This window comes from Triturus cristatus, chromosome 2_2 (genome assembly GCF_964204655.1).
Source record: "Triturus cristatus chromosome 2_2, aTriCri1.1, whole genome shotgun sequence".
In the NCBI taxonomy this organism is placed as follows: Eukaryota; Metazoa; Chordata; class Amphibia; order Caudata; family Salamandridae; genus Triturus; species Triturus cristatus.
In genome coordinates, this window is record NC_140582.1 from 1141014241 (window position 1) to 1141034956 (window position 20716).

At 41.9% G+C, this 20716-nt stretch overlaps 1 protein-coding gene across 1 annotated transcript in view; it reads right to left on the minus strand.

The window, feature by feature from the left end:
* The window catches only part of OXT (oxytocin/neurophysin I prepropeptide), a 52309-nt gene extending 33065 nt beyond the window's left edge, over nt 1-19244 (minus strand). Inside the window, exon 1 of the mRNA XM_085643351.1 lies at nt 19084-19244. Within this exon, the coding sequence (XP_085499477.1) occupies nt 19084-19206 (123 nt within the window). The 5' untranslated portion in view covers nt 19207-19244. The remainder of the gene's footprint in view (nt 1-19083) is intronic.
* Nucleotides 19245-20716: the final 1472 nt, after the last annotated feature.

Consider the following 20716-nt stretch of genomic DNA (forward strand, 5'->3'; position numbering starts at 1 on the left):
TACATGTAAGAAAAGGGATGATTAAGGCCTGGCAAGTGGGTGCACTTGCCAAGTCGACATGGCAGTTTAAAACTGCATGCGCAGTCACTGCAGTATCAGGTCTGAGACACATTTGAAAGGCTGCTCGTGTGGGTGGCACAGTCAGTGCTGCAGGCCCACTAGTAGCATTTGATTTACAGGCCCTGGACACTCAGAGCACTTTACTAGGGACCTACCAGGAAATCAAATATGCCAATCATGGAGAACCTATCATATTCACAATTTACACAGAGAGCATATGCACTTTAGCACTGATCAGAAGTGGTAACGTTCCCACAGTCCTAAAGTCAACAAAAACAGGTCAGTAAAAATTGGAGGAAGAAAGCAAAAAGTTTGGAGATAACCTTGAAGAAAGGGCCAGGTCCAACACCATGTTAAACGAATTTGCAGCAATTTGTAAAAAGACATAGGCTGACAATTGACCTCTGTCTTCAAATTTAAAGGCATCTTTACTGCTCATTTACTTTCTGAACTCCAGCATGGTTATTTTGGGGATGCTGCAGAGCCCCCTCCCCTCACACTTCAACTTCCAGGGCCTATGTGGTGAAAGGTTGTTCTGTGGTGTGTTAGGTGGAGAGAGTTGTGCATAGGCCTCGTCCCAGAGTTAGAGGAGGGAGGGTGCATGGCTGCCGTTCAGTTCTGTGTGCCTACTTGAAATGCGTCTTTGAATATGACAGTTTTCAGGTCTTCCCTGAATCTGTGATAGAGAGTTTGTGGGATCTTGTTCAAGGCTGTGTTCTTCTAGAAACAGGAGCAGAGGCTGATGATGGTTTTTCCTCATATCACTCACAGATGATCTTGCAAAGAAAAACGAATGTGGCCTTTTTCAATCTCAGGTTATTTGGTGTAACCTGGCATGATCTGGTATGGAGCCAAATTTTAAAACATACAAGGGCACGGTAGCTTAATTAAAGTGGTTTATTAAGCATAGGAGTAACAACCCCTGGCCTGTCTGTTCTCCTCAGCAAGTGCCTACAAGGTCCAGCTCTCAGAACTCCACAACCCGGATTCTGGAAGTAGAAGCCACAGTTGCCATGAGACAGAATCAGCACCAGGGAGGTTCAGAATATAACAGCAGTGAGGTTTCAAATGTCCTGGACAGGAAGACCAGGTTTTTTAAATGAATCTGTTGCTGTACTGGAAGCTAGAGGAGAGAGCAGGCAGGGCACATGTGGCTGAACCTGTAAGATTTCAGCCACATTTTTGCTACCTGCTTCCTGGTCCTTTGTAGTTTCTGTGTTTGGTCATTGGTCAGACTGGTGTTCACATATCTGCACTGATCAAACCTGGAGAGGATTAGCTGCCATATTAGTTCCATCTACTGGTCGGTCCTGAGTTGCTGGAAACTTTCCTTAGCATGTAAAGTGGATTCTTGACACTTTGACCACTGTGTCTAACAGGAACTTACAGAGCACCTCTGCAACCAAATTCAGTTCCCAGGCTTAAATGACAGAAGAGCTGTTTCCAGTTAATTGGATTTGATCCATCAATAATGGCTCCCCTTGGCCGTCAGTTGATATAACTCCCACCCTTACCCCACACCCGAGTCCAAACCCTTGCCGCCACATATACGACTACTCCCAATCCTTAACACTAATCCTTCCATGGGCCCACTTCCTCTTGAAACTCATGCTATTGTTCATATCGCTGAATCATTCCAGGCCACATTCTTGACACAGTGCCCAAGTCCTCCTCTGTGCCTGGTAACTTCCTTTCTTGGTTCATGCATGCCTACAATGGATGTTGGGACAGAAAAGTCCCCTGCATGGTAAAGGATCTGCATTTCTGGCATGTGTGCCCAACTGTACTTATGTCTGTGTCCATAATGGTGATGTCTTTTGTCATCGGCAAACACGGATCGCGTGTTGGTGGCAGCATACCATGTAGTGAACAGCAGACTGAAGATGTCCTTTTTAACCTGTGTCACTAAAGGCTCACTCGTTATAAAGGTCCACTGCTGTGCTTAACTCACCCTTGGCCTACATCAGTTTGTTGTGAAAAGCTGCTTTGGTCTGAAGTGGTGTACTGGTGAATGGTACAATACATGAAGGATGTAGTGCTGACCAACGTGTGCACAGTGAATGCATGTGCTGGGTATATGTCTGCCTGTGAGTGGCACAATACACAAAGGATACAGTGCTGGCCAATGCATGTATGTTAAATGTATGCGCTGGGTGTAGATGTGCCTATGAGGGGTACAATACATAAATTATACAGTACTTTGCAGTGTGTGTATGCTGTATATATGCAATGGAGGTATGCATGCCTGTGAATGGTGCAATGCATGAAGAACCCTGGGTTCCCTTTTGGGAGACACAGGCCTGCATGGTGGAACATTGAAAGGAGGTAGAGCAGGTAGAGAGATCCCCCAGACAGATTTGTGCATTGCTACATTCCTGGGCGGCACACACTGGAGAGGGGGGTGGCAGGCTTCCCCTGCACACTTCAAAGGGTGCTCTTTGATTCAGTGAGAGGTCACAAGGAAGGGGCCAGGACACATCTCAGGAAGGAGATGAGGCTGATAAGAGAATCATGAAGAGTAGTGCTGGGGCCAGGCTAACCTATTGATACACATTGACTGACATCTAGATGTGAACTCCAGTCACTCCACTTTGTGAGACTAGCAGCTTTCAATAAATCCTGTTGTGACAGGCTGGATTTCAAGAGGAAGAGAGAGCAGAGGAAATGGACTATATGAAAAAGTTTGAGACCCCCAAAATTATTGTCTTCAGTCTGCTATGATTTCACTGTGCCGATTGGGCTGGAGCCTGTGTACTGTGAGATATGGTGACCCCGTATGCCAGAGGAGGTTACCGGGAGCATCAAGAACTGCAACCTGATGGGAGGGTGTGGCTAGCGCCCAAGGAAGATGGCGGCGCTCCCATGACTCGGCTGGTGACAGCAGGAGGACAAAAGGAATTCCTCACACATTTCGCGGACTGAAATGGTTATTACACAGCAAATGGATGTCGGAACCCCTCCTCCATAAGGTGAAGCAAATTTCAACTCTTTTCGTTGACTTTAAATTCCCTAATATCTGCATAACCGGTCCAGCGGCTGCCATCTTAACGCTGATCGCAACCTGAGCGTAATTGCTTTCACCACGCGCTCGCCTCAGAGCCCGTTTCAAGTTTTACTTTTGAAACGCAAAGCAAACCTTGCTAATTTCTAACAATTTCAAGACACGCACTTGTCTTGTACTTTATGACTCTTATGTGAATGATTTTATGGCTGCTATTCTATTGCTACAAGCGACCTGAGGGAAACGGATTACATAACGCAGCCCGCTTCAGAATGCACCTTAAACCTTCTCTCCACAACACATGTTAATCCTCAACCTTTCTCTTCATTTTAAGTCATGACACAGCATGTCTTTTTAGGTCTCGCCTGAGCCAGCGCATGCGGTGCTCTGGTGAGACTTTTAGTAAATGGGCTTCAAAAAGCCGACCACAGCTCTTTGTGTGTCCTAGAGCGTGCGGTTACGCGCACAGTTATGAGCACAGGCACTATCTGGCTTTCCTGTCTCGTCATGGCTCATTAAGTGCATTGCTCATGGGCACCCTTACAGCCCGTGTCACTTTCACGGCCGCGCGGCCAATGCTTGTTTTTATTTCCTTTTAGCATGCACGCGCCTCCTTGCTCGCACCTCTTCCCATCATTGCTTCCATCCTTCCAGCGCCTGTCACTCCGTCTGAGCACACTCGCTGAGAGTAATGGGCATCCGCTTTTAAGCAATGCTTGTTTTATTTGCCGAGTGTAATTCCTTCAGAGCTCGCTTTGCCCAGATGGAAATTCCTTCGAATTCACCACCCAAGATGGCATCTTCATCTCTTACTACCGCTTCCTTGGCAGGTACCAAAGTAACAACCAAGCAGCTGAATCAAAACCCACCGTCTCCACCGAAGCAGTCCTCGTCGGTGTCTCTGGATCTTCTTTTGGAGGAGATTCACGCATTGAGACCATTTGTTGAAGAGACAAATTCCAAAATCCAACTTCTTACAGATGGTTGGGAAGTACTAGAGGAGAGAGTTACAAAAGTCGAACATAGCGTTGAGACTCTAAACTCATCTCTTGCTAAATCTGAAGCTCTTCATTCTCGAGTTGCAACTCTACAAAAGCAGGTTGAAAATCTCGAAAACAGAAACAGGAGAAATAACCTTCGAATTTATGGTCTAGCAGAAGGTTCAGAGGGGCCTGACCCCCTTTCTTTCAGAAGTCCCTTCCAACAGTGCTCAACTTGCCTGAAGGTACTACTCTTAATATTCAGCGCGCTCATCGACTGGGCCCGATGCACTCAGTATCCTCAAGCACAAGGAAACTGAGAGGTTTCATATTGTACTTTCTGGAATATCCGTATCTCCTCAAAGTCTTACAAGCAGCCAGACGTATGAAACGGATTTCATTCTCAGGCAACCAACTTTTTTTCTCACAGGACTATGCTAAACCAACGGCGGATCGTAGCAGAGAATTCCTTACCACGTTCCATTGGAGCTAGGTTCGGTTTACTTTATCCTTGTTTGTTCAAGGTTACCTTCAACAACAATACCACGGCTTACGAGGACCCAACAAAGCTAAGAAGTTTCCTACACGCTCAATGCCCAGATCAGATGGACACTTCCAATACTCGCTTTAAATGAACTTATTTATGTTTTCCAATGCAACTTATTGTATTATCTCCTTTAGAGTCATAATGGTTCAATTTTGAAGAAATCTTCATTTGTTTGTTTAACCAACATTTTGATTTCAGGTCGTTAATACGTCATTTAGGCTTTCATAATGCGTTTTTTCACTTCGTATTATATTTGATAGTACTAATCATTTTTTCTTTCCCCAGGTTCCATCTCAATGTTTCCAAATTGTCAGTTCTATATGTTTTGTCTTCATCCTGATGTCCCCCTGCCTCACCTCGTGGAGTCTGGACACGTCATCGTTCCATGTGACCTCATCTCCCCCACCCTTTCACTGTTTTTGAATTCTATTTCATGTAGGTATGATCTCTTTACTTCTATTGTTTCTTACAGTATTTAATTCCCATCTTGTACTACCTCTAACTCCCTTCCCTTGTTTATCACCTCCTCATTTATCTCTTTTTTCATATTCTTATTCTAATTCTCCCTCTTTTCTCAATTTCTCTCAAATGGTTTTTATGTTTCCCATCTTCGTACTTATTTTTAAGATTTTTTGAATGACTTTTACAGTTTTCATTGTTATGTATTCTACAGATGTTATCTTTCACAATTTGCAGACATTTAATGGTTCACTGTACCTTTCAATGCTTCCATTTTATATATGTTTCTGAAAATTGTCACTTGGAATGTTAGAGGCCTAAATTCCCCCATCAAAAGACAAAGAGTTTTATCCCACCTGTCTAAGCTTGACGCTGGTATTGCGTTAATACAAGAATCACATCTCACAGAAAGCGAATCACTAAAACTTAAAAGACAATGGGTGGGTGAAGTATTCTTCTCGCCAGAAGACAGTAAAAGGAATGGGGTTATAACTCTTTGTCACAAAGCATTAAATGCTAAATTAATTTCTCAAGAGGCTGACACTAGTGGCAGATGGTTTTCACTAACCTGATGTTGGGAAAACACCTTTGTCTTTACTTAACGTTTATGCTCCTACTAGCGGAGATGCCATGTTTTGGTCACATATCTCCCTACTACTGTTAAAATATCCTTGGGAAAATTTCCTTTTGGCAGGAGATTGTAATCAAGTGATGGATCCTTTTCTTGACAGGAACTCTAAATCTTCCTTCATTCCAAACACATCCCACAAAGCTTTTCTCTGAGCTATCAAACAAAGGAACCTGTTAGATGCATGGCGATTATGTAATCCGTCTGCACGAGAATACTCTTTTTTCTCCCACCCACAATCTAGAATAGACCATATTTTCATCTCACGAAATGTATCCCAATCCCAACGATCAGCTGATATTGGCCCTATTCTCATATCGGATCATGCTCCCTTTTCTATTCAATTAGATATTTTGCATAAATCCACACAACCAAAGAGATGGCGCTTTAACAATTCACTTCTTGACTCTAAATTTATACCTCTTTCACTTCCTTCTTCCATGAATACTTTTTTATCAACCAAACAGATGATGTCTCCTTTCATACAGTGTGGGATGCCTTCAAGGCTTCTGCTCGGGATTTCATCATTCGATTTATAGCAAATAAACGCAAAACATCACATATACTGAATAATGCTCTCCTAACTAAAATTAATAAACTTGAACATTCCTATTATACCTCCAAGTACTAAGAATGCCTTAAAGATCTTATCAATGCCAAGATTGCCTTTAATGAAAACTCCACCGAACAGGCCTCTCTATACTTATTAAAATTCTCTGCAAAATACTATGGCGTCCAAAATAAGGCAGGCAAGCTACTAGCTAATTATTTAAAGATCAAGCAACATAAACTTCATATTGACTCTATTACAGATGACAGTCAACAATCACATTACAAAGATCCTGAAATACTCCAAGAATTTGTCAACTTTTATAAATATCTATATACCCCCGTAAACGCACCTTCAAGTGAGGATATAGCCCAGTATTTTTCCACGATTCAAAAACAAACCAACCCCCAATTGAATTTTGATCTTTTAGAGAATGATATTGAAAAAAAAGAATTGCTAAATGCTCTACATGTTCTTAAAAAAGATAAAGCTCCAGGCCCAGATGGCTTTACAGTGGAATTTTATTAACATTTTGCCCAATTACTTCTTCCGCATTTATACACTCTTGTTTCTTCTTTCGTTACCTCCAGAAATTCCACAGGCTCCTTTTCTGAAGCTCTGATATGCTTGATACCCAAAGATGATAAAGACTTACGTTTCTGTAAGAATTATAGGCCTATATCCCTAGTAAATGTGGATTATAAAAAAATGTCAAAAGCTTTGGCCCTATGATTAGAACCGCATCTTCCCCACCTACTTGGCAAAGAACAATCAGACTTTGTCAAGGGTAGCAATATTACTGACAACACACGCTTATTCTATGACATTCTATCTAAGTCGTCTTATTTTCCGGACTCATTAGCAGCAATTGCTTTGGATGCGGAGAAGGCATTCGACAGGGTGTCTTGGTCATTTATGTTCCACGCCCTCAAAGGGTTCGGATTTGGACCGAAAATCACTTCTTTAATTGCTTTACTTTATTCTGAACCCAAAGCTGCAATCTCTACTTACTTTAGTCTCCAAAGTGGAGTACACCAGGGTTGCCCTTTATCCCCTTTTCTTTTCAATTTAGCTGTAGAAACTTTTTGTCTAGAAACCGACAGAATCAGGATATAACAGGGTTTGTTTTCGGGTCCCAGCAGATTAAATTAGCAGTTTATGCCGATGACATTTTAGTATTTCTCTCTCAGCCACAGTCTTCGCTCGTGGCTTTTTTGGTAGAAGTCGAATCCTATGGATTGGTATCGGGTTACAAACTGAGTAGTGGGAAATGTGAGATATTACCCTTGACCAAGAATACTTTTAAAGACAACTTTAAAATTTCTAATTTCACTTGGAATCCCAATCACATTAAATACCTTGGTATGTGGTTTTCTCCCTCTACAAAGTCATCTATTTCTCTAAATATAGACAAGTGTATTGATAAACTTAAAACATTAACTGCAAAATGACACCCTCTTTACCTTTCTTGGTGGTGTCATTTAGGCACAATTAAGATGCTCACTCCCATAATTTTATATATCTTATCCCAGCTAAGTTCTTTCATAAGATCAATACTATTTTGTTATCCTTTTTATGGAATGCTAAGAAACCGAGAATGGCATTGCAGAGGTTAACACGGTCAAAAACGGAAGGTGGTGTAAACTTTCCCCACTTCTCTAATTATCATAAAGCCTTTCAATTGAGACATTTATCGAATTGGATTACAGATCAATCAATGGACAAACTCTTATGGGTTGACCTTGAGACTTCATTTATAGACCCTTTTTCATTCCAAGAATATTTATCATTCTCTCGAAAGCCGCAAAAGCTCTCTACCCCAGTTATTAAACATTCCTGCAGACTATTAGTTGCCAAATCTCATTTACCTGTACATGACTTGGATACCTTTTTCCAATCTACAATCTGGCATAATAAACTAATCCTTATCAACAACAAACCTATATACTGGAAAGTTTGGAGAAGTAAGGGTCTACTTTGGGTTCATCAATTATTTGATCAAGGCTTACCTATCCAATTTACAAAACTACAGTCCTTATATCATTTACCTTCTTCTTTTCAACATACAATTTTAGCTTTAATAAAAGCAGTACTTGATGTATATACTAGACTTTGAAATACACCTTCTTCATCTTCCCAATCTTATTTTATGTGGCATACGCTCTTGCGCAGAAACCCTAGAGCTTCTACCATTTACTCTCGCTTAATGGACTCTCCAAAAAATCGGGACAAAACAAAACTGGAAATCTCCTGGGAAATGGATTTGGAGGTAGATTGGCCCATTTTCCTGTGGAACAAAATTCGGAGGAAAATAAGAAAATCATCTAGAGCGGCCAGTACAACACAGACCCTTTTTTTTCCTTCTATATAACAGATTATTTTTTACCCCTGCTCACCTACACATGATACACACCACAAGTCCTAGCACTTGTTGGACATGCTCTCAAAGCGGACCTGAAACATATGTTATTTACATGTCCACATGTTCTTCAATTTTGGAAACAAGTCTGGCTTCAAATCAATATAACTTGTAATACTACAGCACCCCTTTCCTTTACAAATCTTTTCTTAGGTAGTCTGTCACCAGACTGGGAGAAGGAACAATCCCAACTGCTAATTATGGATTTATTGCTAGCAGTAGCCTTTCAGCAGTTAACAAAAAATTGGAAGGATGCCTCCTAATTGTCCTACCTTGCCTGGTGGTATGCTGAATGACATAACCATCGATTAGATACAGCCCTTGTACACCCCATTTCTCTTGCTAACAAGCGTTTGCAACTCTGGTGTCCCATCACACAATCCTTAGACAATAGCATGAGAAGTTCTTATACACATTCACCCTCACTACAGGAAGTTACTAAGCCTCCTTGACTTCCTAAAGTTTGACTATAACCCTGTTTTAGTATAATGTATTTGTAACATGTTCTTGACTGCATATTTCTTCATAAACACAATTACTTTAAGGTTTTCGTGAACCAAGTTAATGTATTTTGATTGTATCATATTGTTTATTCAGCTTTTTCCATTGTTCAATTTCATTGCATACATTGTTTTTATTTTTTCTTTATATTTTACTTATATCCTTTATACTTGTGCAATGGTGAATGATTATTTGTATGAAGTATTGTTATTATTGCCTTATTGATTCTCTTAAATAATAAACCTATTTTTGAACTTAAAGAACTGCAACCTGATCTACAATCCACCAACTCCACCACCTCTTATGCGGATGATACCCAATTGATCTTGCCTCTTGACAAGAACTCTTTTAGTTCTGAACAAAATGTTAAGAATTATTTCATTTTTATTATTCGCTGGATAGAATGTAACCATCTCAAATGTAATGAAGATAAAACCAAGATACTTCTATATGGGAAAAATCTGTTTTCCCCACAGGATTGTTGGCCCAACATCCTTATACCCCCACTGCATATAGTGGAGATGGCCAGGAATTTAGGAGTTACATTTGATGGTGCTCTGTCCTTCCAACCTCAAATTCTATCAGTGTCTGGAATCTGCTGTTCTCTGATTCAATTTCTCACAATGTTTTTGGAATTCCTCCCTTTTGCAGTGAGGAAAATGGTAGCCCTTGCGCTAATTACCTCAAGGCTGGACTAAGTCACTACTGTGATAGGCTTTCCATACAAGAACACATGGGAACATTCACAAGCCCAGACCACTGCCAAATTTTCTTTCTCAGGCTGCGAGTAAGCACGTTCTGTTTGCTATAGACTTTTGCTGGCTTATGCCACAATATGTCTCTGAGCATTCAGCTGTCTGCTGTGTTGTGCCAGGATTGGGCCTAACCCGACAGTGCTAACGTCAACTACCACCTCTGAATGAAGTTTGCGATTAAAGTAAGCCATTTCAGTGGTATTTGCAATGGTTTTTGTGACTTTTTTTAAGCCCTAATCACATTAAAGTGATCAAAGAAAAGACACATTCTTTCTCATCAGTTCTCGTAAACGAGCACTGACCATTGCAAAGTCTTGTATGTATCTAGAGCATAACTGGCTATTCCAAGAAAAGATCATAACATAGAAATGTCCTGTGGGGGGCTGGCAGTAGACAATGCTTGCAGTTTAGCTGGATCAGGTTTCATACACCCATCGGAAAATACATGGCCAAAGAAGTTAAAGCTTTTCTTGTGGATTTCACATTTGTCAGCATTTACTGTTAAACCTGCATCATTTAGCAAACAAAATATTTGAGAAGAGCTCTGCCATGCTCTTTCTGTGTGGCTCCGAAAACTAATATGTTATTGCTATAGTTAAATGTATTTACTACAGCCTGTATGATACATCAAATTACATTTTGGAAAAGCTCTGCAGCAGAGAATACACCAAAATGTAATCACTTGTAGCAAGACAGACCAATATGCGTAGAAAAGGTTGTAATGTACGTGGGTTTTTCTTCAAGTTTTAATTGTTGATATCCTTTATTTAAGTTACGTCGAGATAAGAACTTAGCACCATTCAGTTGAGTTATCATATCAGCAATGTGTGAACCTTGATATCTCTCTTGCTCAATCGCCTTGTTGGCCTGATGCATGTCAAAGCATATGCGTACAGATTCTTTACTGTCTCTTTTAGGCACTATTACAATGGGAGCAACCCATGGTATTGGACCAGTGGAGCGTTCAATGATGTCATGTTTAAACAATGAATGAAGTTCCTTTTCAACAGCCTCTTGCAAGTGAAATGCAATTTGTTTATGTCTTTGTGCAACAGGATGAACATCTTATTTATATGTAACCTTACTTTCAGTGTTCTTAATCCGTGAAATAATGAAAGAAATTTATTTCCAATTTTATGATGGACATTCATATTGAAGTTCAATGATATCCGCCCCCTATCAACAGCATTGTTGAAACTCAGCAAACAGGCTCTTGAGGTGTTCCTTGAGGTACATGAATAGGTGCTTGTACCACAGTTTGTTTTATATTTCATCGTAGCTACAAAGGAATCTTGACTCTTTAAGGGCGTTGAGGCACTCCATTTGAATACTTTAGTCTTGGACTTTGTAGGTTGAGGTAATGGAAAAAAATCTTGATACTTCTCCACAGGCATGATTTTTATTGATGCATCACTGTCAATTATGAATGAAATCAAACAACCATTTATATTCAGATTGATTTTCAGACAATGTTGGAATGTTTGTGGTGCCTTTTCTTGTCGATTTTTCTTCACTTTGAATTTTTGCTCACATCCTACTAGTCCCACAAGTGCATGCCTTTCTGAAGTAAACACTGACATTGCACAATTGGTATTGTCACTTTTACAAGAGACTGATTCTGAGGAACTCTTTGTCGATGATTTAGACCATGATCGACTCCGTTTGGTGTTGATTTGCCTCAGTTGGTGTGACCACTTGGCATTGTGGCAACGTGTCAAACATCACTGAGGTAGCTTTTAGTTGGCCATTTTGTCTTCATGCTGTGACAAACTTGCTTTTGTCTTCGCCTTGCAAGTCGGCACGAAATGGTTTGCTTTACCACAGCCAATGCATATTTGTTTGATTGTGGGACATTTTCCTTCGTGTGAAAATGAGAGTGCATATCTGTAACACATTTTCTTCTTTTGTGGAGACATCACCTTGTGTCCCTCAGCCTTATACTTTGGCTTACTCTTCATGCTCATGACTGGCGCACTTTGGGCACCTCTGGCCTCCATGTCAGTCGCTTGACGATCAGTACACTCTTCAGCACCCTCAGCCTTGAGGACTTGTTCTACAGTCAAAGTTTCCTTCAACATTTGTCGTTGAAAGGAATCTGACAGATATCCATTGATTACTCTAAGGCGGGTAGCATCCTCATCGTCAAACTCATTGAATCCACAGTGCTTCACCAGAAACTCCAGTCTCTCAATAAACTCATCTATGATTTTATCTGGTCTCTGGTGTTCTTGATTGAATATGTATATTTCCTAATCCACATTTGGCACTGGATTAAATTTGACTTTCAAGGCTGTTTGAATTTGATCATACGTCTCTTCACCTTCTTGTGGTATCTTTTTCATGACTTCGTTGACTCCACTGGCCATGTTATTCAGATACTTTAGGATCTTTTCATCATCTTTTTCATCTATTGCATCTATGAAATCTTCCAAAGTGTCTATCCATGCAGTCCATCTATTGCCAATATTGTGATTGCTGGTAGTATCAAATGCAGATGGCGGTTTTAATAATGCAGCAGCAGTATACACCTTGGTGGACAGCAGTGGTGCAGCATTCCAGGAATAAATAAACTGATTCTTGGGACCATTGATGTTTTTTCAAAGTAGGTTCATTCCAGTAAAGGACCCACGACTGCTCACCCGAATGGTAGCACAGCCAGGGAATCAAAACCATCCCAACAATCTAGAACACCCCACATATATGACTCAGGCACATTTGAAGCACAAAAGAAACATGCAGTAAGGTATTAAACACATGTATGGGTACACAACACTACACCAATACTACACCATCCTGTCTTTTAAAACAAATGAAAGTAAAATCAATGAGATACTTAATCTCTAAACCTGACAGGAGCTGTTCTGATCCTACAACTCCTGAGCAAATTACTTCCCTCTCCATCCCGAGCATTTCTACCACCTATATTGTGCATAACAAGTCTGGAAGAAACAAAGCAACTATCTCCCCTGTCACCACTAGTAGTAGGAGATACTGTGGGCCCGATTCACAGAACTAACTTAAGACAAAATCCTAAATTTACTACCATTTTGGTATTCACAGAAGGCACTTGCTCATTTCGGTATTCACAGAAGTTAGGAGTTCTCAGTTTAGGAGTAGTAAAGTTAGGACTCCTAACTTTAGGACTCCTAAATGCCTTCTGCAAATACCAAAAGTCTTAAAATTAGGATGTTTCTCAGTTTAGGAGTAGTAAAGTTAGGACAAGTCCATTAGCAGAAGGACTATACAAGGGCACCTTAAAATGCTTGATGTCCTGCTTCCTAAGAAATCTGGCCATTTCCTCGAAAACAAAATGCAATCTATTATCTGTCACAATCTCCTTTGTGGTGCCCTCAATAGGAAACAAATGTTCCAAAAATGTCACCACACTGCTGGTATCAGCAACTTTGGCAAAAGCAAAGAAAAACCATTTTGAAGAGTAGTCAATGGCCAAAATGAGAAATCTCTTATCATACCCAAAAATATTAAAAGGACCAGCACAATATAGACCTATTTTCCCCCAAGCACCCTTTGCTATTCCCCAGGACACAAAGGTGCCATGGTAGTCTTCCAATGTTTGTTGGAACACAAACACTCAGCACACTTCTCAACAACTTTTCTGACCTGACCATCAATACCTGGCCACAGTAACTGTGTTGATCCTTCTGACAGTAGCCATAATCCCTAGATGTCCTTCATGAGCAAGAATAATAATCTTACTTCGCAATACTACAGGTGGCACAAACATGTCATGTCTAACTATTATGTCATTAACAAGGGAAAACTCGGAGTCTACATGGCAAAAGATTTCATCTCCATGGTAAACTTCTGTCACTTGGTCACCCATCTACCAAAAATTTCTTAAAGCTGTTCAAACACTCATCCTTAGTACAGCAATCATCTCACTCATTTTCAGTTATTCTGAACTGCTCCGTATTCTTCTTGGCAGTATCAAATGCAGATGGCGGTTTTAAGAATGCAACAGCAGTATTCAGGTTGGTGGACATTGGTGGTCTCTCATGCTCTTGTGCCATCGGAGCTCCTTGCTTGAGGGCAGTGTAGTGAGTTGTTCTGGGCCCCATGCAGCAGCTTTAGTGTTGGTATGGCCAGCTGTTAAACACTACCCCTGTGACCCTCCTTCTGGGAGCCACTCCACAGCACATCATGGAACGATGATTCATTAATGGTCTCGGTAAGTAGATAAACTTTGTATACCACTAGTCCATGAAAGCAGATAACTTTATGATATTTGGTCCACTTTGTTCTTTAAATGTTTCTTCAAAAACACCTGGGTAATCTCTGCTTTGTAGCACATGCATTTCAGTTTAATCTGTACTGAACTATTGTTGTGGGCTGCTTTCATAACCTGGTTGCATCCGCCTGTGCGTTCTTACTCCCCTTAGCATATGGCATTAATTCGCATAATGGTGCAGTACCTTTTACTTGTGGCCATTTCATTCAATTCTTGCCCACTGACATGTAGACTTCCAATGCCACTTTTTTTTATCTTCAAGCATTGACACAGGCTGGCGTTGCACTTGGATTCCACCAATGCCAGCATCATTTCTGAATTTAACTGCGGCACACGTGGCACGCATGAACAGTTTGCTGGACCACTGCAAATTCTCCGGAAAAGTGCTTTCAGTGTACAAGCTTTCTATCCCCTATCTCGTCGCCAGTTGTTGTGTCCTGCCAGCCCCGGATACTTGTCAATAACCATGACATGTACATGTCTTTATCCTGCTGCATGTAAGTCAGAACTCCACATACCTGTCTTTAACTCATCCCTCCAACGCTTACATCACAGGCCTGTGGTGTAGAGTGTAAATCAAAGGAGTTCCAGTGTTTCTTTATTTGCAAGACACAATACCACTTCAAGCACCGACTGACGAGGCATGCTCAGGAACTCCAGACACTTCACGCCTGTTAGTGCGGATAAGACCGATTTAGGGCCTGTCTGCCCTAGGGCAACTTTCTGTTAGATAGAGTGGTGGAGCTGGAACACTTTTGACTTTAAATTAAAGTCAAAGTGGACCCTTGAGACTCGGACTCCTAGTTGAGCTCACCCTGAATGTTACCAATAATGAATGGGGAATAACCACTGTAGCCAACTTGAGGAGTGAGTGGGTCAGGGAATTACCAAAGAGGCACTAGAGCCCTGGCCTCTGGTGGGACGGTGTAATTGTTTGTGAATGTTGTATTTCTCCTTTGTGCTGCTAGCGGTAGAAAATAAAATACTTCTCGTTTTTAATAGAAGTGAGTATTTGGCTGGGCAATGATGCATTGCTGTTGCTGCACACAATCTGAGTTGGGAGCCCGTTTCCACTCCATGTACCTACCCCTCTGCCTCACCGAGGGAGCCTTGGACTGCTCGACCACGTTACTGCTGAGAGTCAAGTGCAGAAGGAGTACATCGCCCAATTCCACAGAATCCATAGTGGGTCGGGTCCTGGGGCATCAGGAGTAAAAGACTACAACCCCCACAGATGGGCCCAGTAACCCCTGCTTGCCCCGTGGCCCTCTGAAAGGGGCCGGGACAATGCACTTCTATGAAATGAAGCTGTACCTTTTTCAAACAAACTCTGTTTAATGAATACACAGTTTTTTTTACAAAAAAAGACAAGCAGGGATAGCTTGGCTGTCCATTACAAAATCTCAATATACGCCCTCTGCAACTTCAGTCACATTTGTGAACCTTGACCTCTCCTTCTCATTTATGCTTACACATGAAAGCAACCGCACAGGATTTGATTATATTTGCATTCATTCAGAGCTTCCAAGTCTATTCCAAACTTAGAAAATAATGTATCTAATAATAAAGAGCCTTCCATCAAATGAACGAACAGGTGCTGTGCCGAACATGAGCAGATACCAACCAGATGAGTCTCCTGGGTGGTACTAGAGAGAGGTGTACGCTTATTGCAGTGCTTACAGCTGTATACCAGGGGTGCCCAACACTGGTCCACAGCCATGACAGAGTTTCTAGCTGGTTAATCATTCTTAATTGGATGCATTGGGGCATATTTATGAGAGTCTTACATCACATTTGCACCATGTAAAAGTAGTACATGCATGACGCAAGGCTCTGAGTCATATTTATAAGCCATGCAAAGCCACATTGTGTGGCTTTGAGTGGCCTCAAAAATCTTGAGTATGGCAATGTAGCGCAAATTGCTGAGTCACCTTACTCTGCACAAGGGAGGCATTCCTTGAGCATTGCTTGGGTGTTCCCACGCAACTCCCAAGGACTTATAAACCTGGGAATGTGTCAAAACCTTACGCCTCCGCATGGGAGGCGTAACGAGGAGAAATATCTTTATCCTAGTTGTTTTGCTCTTTCTATGTGTGCTGCATTTTGCATGATTGTTTTTGTGCTGGAAGGTGCGCCTTCCTCTACAAAAATAACCCTTTCAACAGTACAGGCACACTTGCATTAGGGTGCAAGAGGGCCTGTGTTGGCGCTAGCTTGCTCAAGCGGCACCAGCGCAGGGGGAAAGGACAGGGATGTGTCGTATTGAATAAATACGGTGCATTCCTGCCCTTGATTTGATTTGATTTATCGATTTTTATAGCGCAACGTATGCCCGAAGGCGTCCTTTCCCTGGGCACAGGGCAGAGTAGCACAGTTACGTGTTGCACTGCACCACTAATCCCATAAATTAGCCCCATTGTATGTACATATTCTCATGTGGATATCCAGAAAATGTAAGATGGCTCTGGCCCTCGTGGACCAATGGTGGACACCCTGCTAAGTGTACTCCCCTGTTTCCTAAAGCTGCAATAAAGGTCTGTCTTTCAAAGCAGAGATGTTGTAACTGTGGCTTCCCTCTAAGGGACAAGCCATATCTCACACTATTGTATGTTCAGAAAAGGGAGTCCTTCTCCCGGGTTTTGATACTCCCAGCTTCTCCTCACATGGATTTCACCATCAGGAGGCCACGGTAGTGTGAAACATCAACATAAAACCGAAATCAAAATTAATATTTTTTGTAATGGAAGTAGATCCAGGTTCCAAAATGGCAGATATTAACATTTGCATAAAAATACAGAAGTACCAAATTTTGTGGCAGATACACGAAGGCTCTGTTCAGCTACCCTGCTCCGCGTTTGATCTAGCAGCGTCAGCGCATAATTTGTAAAAAAAAAAAAAAAAAAAAAACGAAAGATATATAAGTGTAAGATCACCAGGTCTTTCTTAAGAGCCCGAGGCTGGACCTGTAAAATACAGAGGTCACCAAATACCAAGACCGCCTAGCCTTGACTCTTACTAGTCCTCTTTCTTCTTCCACTTCCTGTCTCTTTACTTCCCTCTTGCAGTTTTATTTCATCCCTGCTCTCTCTCTGTGCCACTAGTGTCCTATCCTTTTCATCTTCCATCTTTCTCCTTTTGCTGTCTTTCCTTCTCTTACTGTGTGTCGAAATCTCACAAATAAGTCATGTTCTTCAAACATTAGTGCCAGTTCCCACCACACCACCTACAAACCCCGTCTCAAATTAAGCACTGAGCAGTTTCAGCTCGAAACTGAAAATAGCTACAGGTACAGGATAGCTTCCCCACCCATGCGACTTCTGTTACCATCGCAGAACTGTGTTATTTATTTACCAGATCGGTAATTGAACATATCGTGCATGAAAAGGTATGCACTCCTCAGACCAACTGACACAATGCAGCACTAAAACATCCTATGGGACAGGAAAATATGTACAGGAAGCCTGTGCGATATGTGTCTGATAACTTCGCATAAAACTCTAGGGTGAATGAGAGACTGATAAGGGCTTTCTTACTGGTTGATACCATATCTCAATGTCTTATTACGGTTGTTATAAAAAGTTTACTACAGGAACTGTTACAATAGTCTTGTAACACAGTCCTGTAAGAACACTGACACATACATGCGCTACTTTTCACCTATTGGATTCCTAGGAATCCTGTAAAAAACTGACAGGCGTCCACCACAAATCATGTAAGAAAAACAATATACATTGGTCACTACAAATAAAGACATCGTTATGTAGCAGATGACATTTGTCTCCAATTAATTATTAATCAACGGTTTTGCTTCCACTTCAGCTTTAAAACAGTATTTTGCATAATAATTTATATTTGCACATGATTAGACTTGCTGTGTCAGCGACGGGATGTTCCCATTGAAGAGTGTGACGCTGGACCCCACAGACCAGGGAAACGTGGATAACAACAGAAAGAATCGCTGGAAGAACCATATTACACTTTGGGCAAAACAACTTTTTACATGTACAGACTGTAAAGAGTCACCATCAACCATAAATGGGCGTTCATATACATTCGTTAGTTTGGCGCATCAACTGATGGGGTAGATTACGTTTTCAGACAAACCACCTTCTTGTAAAGATCAGAGAGCGCCCCCTCAAGGAAGGATGACACTGAAAAGAGTGGCCTCACAGCTCACTAAAAGGAACATGTTCCATGCAGCACTAGCAGAAAGGAACCTACTTATGTGATGGCCACATCTGTAAAGAAGGGACCCTCTAGGCCTACCGAAAACCAATATGTCCCAGTCAGAGTCTGGGTCAAATCAGAAATCCTCTACCTGACCTGCATGTGCCCAGAACCATCAACAGATCAGGTGGTATGAAATTCCCATGCCGCCATGATCCGCCACTGACCACCTCCCGCTTGCCACGGCGTGAGGCATCAGAAGATTGTCTACGCACGCGCCCTCACTGCGAAACAATACCCCCCCCCCCTTCATTCACTGCTAACCATCATTCATCAGCCCCAGGACAGCCCTGGTGGCCCAACTCTTACCCACAGGGCAATGCAATAACTTCCCACATGCTTGCCAGAATCCTGAACCCCACCACCCAGACTGCAATGTTCTGGGCCCTGATGAGGCACAAAAATCAAACAGATAAGGCTGTGTCAAAGATGTGTCCACGGTTCATTGGCAAGACATGGAAAGATTTAAAATGAGCATGTCTTTCTGAAAACCTGAATGGCTCTTTAGCAGCACTGCAGCACAGGTGTCCTTACTTACTGAATCTACTCTTAATAGTTGTCAAACATCAGTGAATGTGGCTCATTGAATCCATCTTAGAGGGAAGAAGACCTTTGACAAGTCTTAGAAAGTGATGTTGAATTTGATCACATATTCAGTGCCAGTTCTATGAATCCCCAAACATCCTCCCCCCAAAAAAGCCTCTCACCTTCCGGATGTCCATCACATCCAGGACTGACCGCTTGCCACCAATGGGGCAGTTTTGGATGTAGCAGGCTGAAGACAAGGCCAAGAGGCAGAAGACGCAGAAGACGACGCTGCTGTAGACCATGGTTGCTTCTGCGCCGCGCTCTTAGTTCAGAATGTGGCGTCTCTCAGGAATCAGCGTCCACACTCTGAGGCTACCTCTGCATTTATATGTCCTTGGGCAAGGCTGCTCAACGCCCCCACCACCACCCCCGTCAATCATTGGCGTCATTCAGTTCCTTTAAGGAACAAGGTAAAAAAAAAAACGACTTCTTCTCACTTGAAATATATCAATTAAAAAGGTCAGATATGTGAGGTCACTTGAGAAGAAGCAATTTTCCTGCTAGATGTTTCAAACGTGGTAAGAAATAATGCCTCCAAGATAAAGGAGTCCTCTTAATTCTTCAAGCCGCAAGGGTCGCCGCGGAGTCGCACCGCGTATTACGCTCAGCCTTAACCTCTCTTTGGAATGTTAACGAAGACCCTTTCATCATCTGAAACGGTTCTATTAGCACCTGAATGCAATGGGCATGATTTTATGCAACACACATTCTCCGACAGGGATTGAATTCCTTTCGCGTCTTGGAGGGGGACACTGTGAACTCAGTAGGCTGTGAAAGAATAAGACAAAAGACACCGCAGGAAGAGAACCAAGTCTGGGTAACAGACCAGGCGTGAAAGAACAGACAGAAGCAAAAAGAATGGATCATTTGAGGCAAATGGTATCTACCTCTCTCAATAGGAACATCTACAATATATATTATTGACTTTGTTTATAATTTTAAAATAATATCCCTGTCAATGCAGATTGTGTCATGTTTTTTAACTTGGATCATGATATACATTCCTAGCGCTGCTTCTTTGAAACAACACTCTTGAATGTTTATATAACATCACAACTGTGATTTATCAAGAAGACCAAATTAAAATATGACGTCAGACGTTCTCATTTATGCACCAAGGATATGGAACTCTTTCCCCCTCGAAACCTGCCAGGCACCTTCTCTGTGCCCCTGAAACAGAAGGCCACTCTTCAAAGAGCACCTTTTTTGCTGCATAATGTCCCAACCGGACTGATGCCAAACAGCACCGGAATACCCTCCTGCACCTTCTCCCGCACCTCTCTTCCATCCTTCCAGACCTCTCCCACCCCACTCGGACCCCTGCTATGTCAGCACCTCTCTGCACTAACCCCCCACCCCCCCCCCCCCGGTCCGTCTCCCCTCTTGATTGTACAGTACTCTGTTACTTTGTGCCTAGCCTCACTCTGTATACCAGGCACATGGATTCCTATGGGGCCATATGTAGGTAAAACGTGTTTTGCGAATCTCTAATTGCAATTTTTAGGGAATCGCAATTAGAGAATTGCAAAACGGAATGTAGGTAGGATTAGCAAAATATTTTGCGATTCCCACCTATTCCTTATTTGCGAATCCCAAATTGAGATTCGCAAATAAGGAATACCTTGCCATTCATTCCTATGGGCTAGAAGGCCCATAGGAATGAATAGGAAGACATTCTCAAATTGCGATTCTCAATTAGAGAATCGCAAATTGAGAATGCAATTTCAAGGTTGCAAGGGTGTCAATAGGACA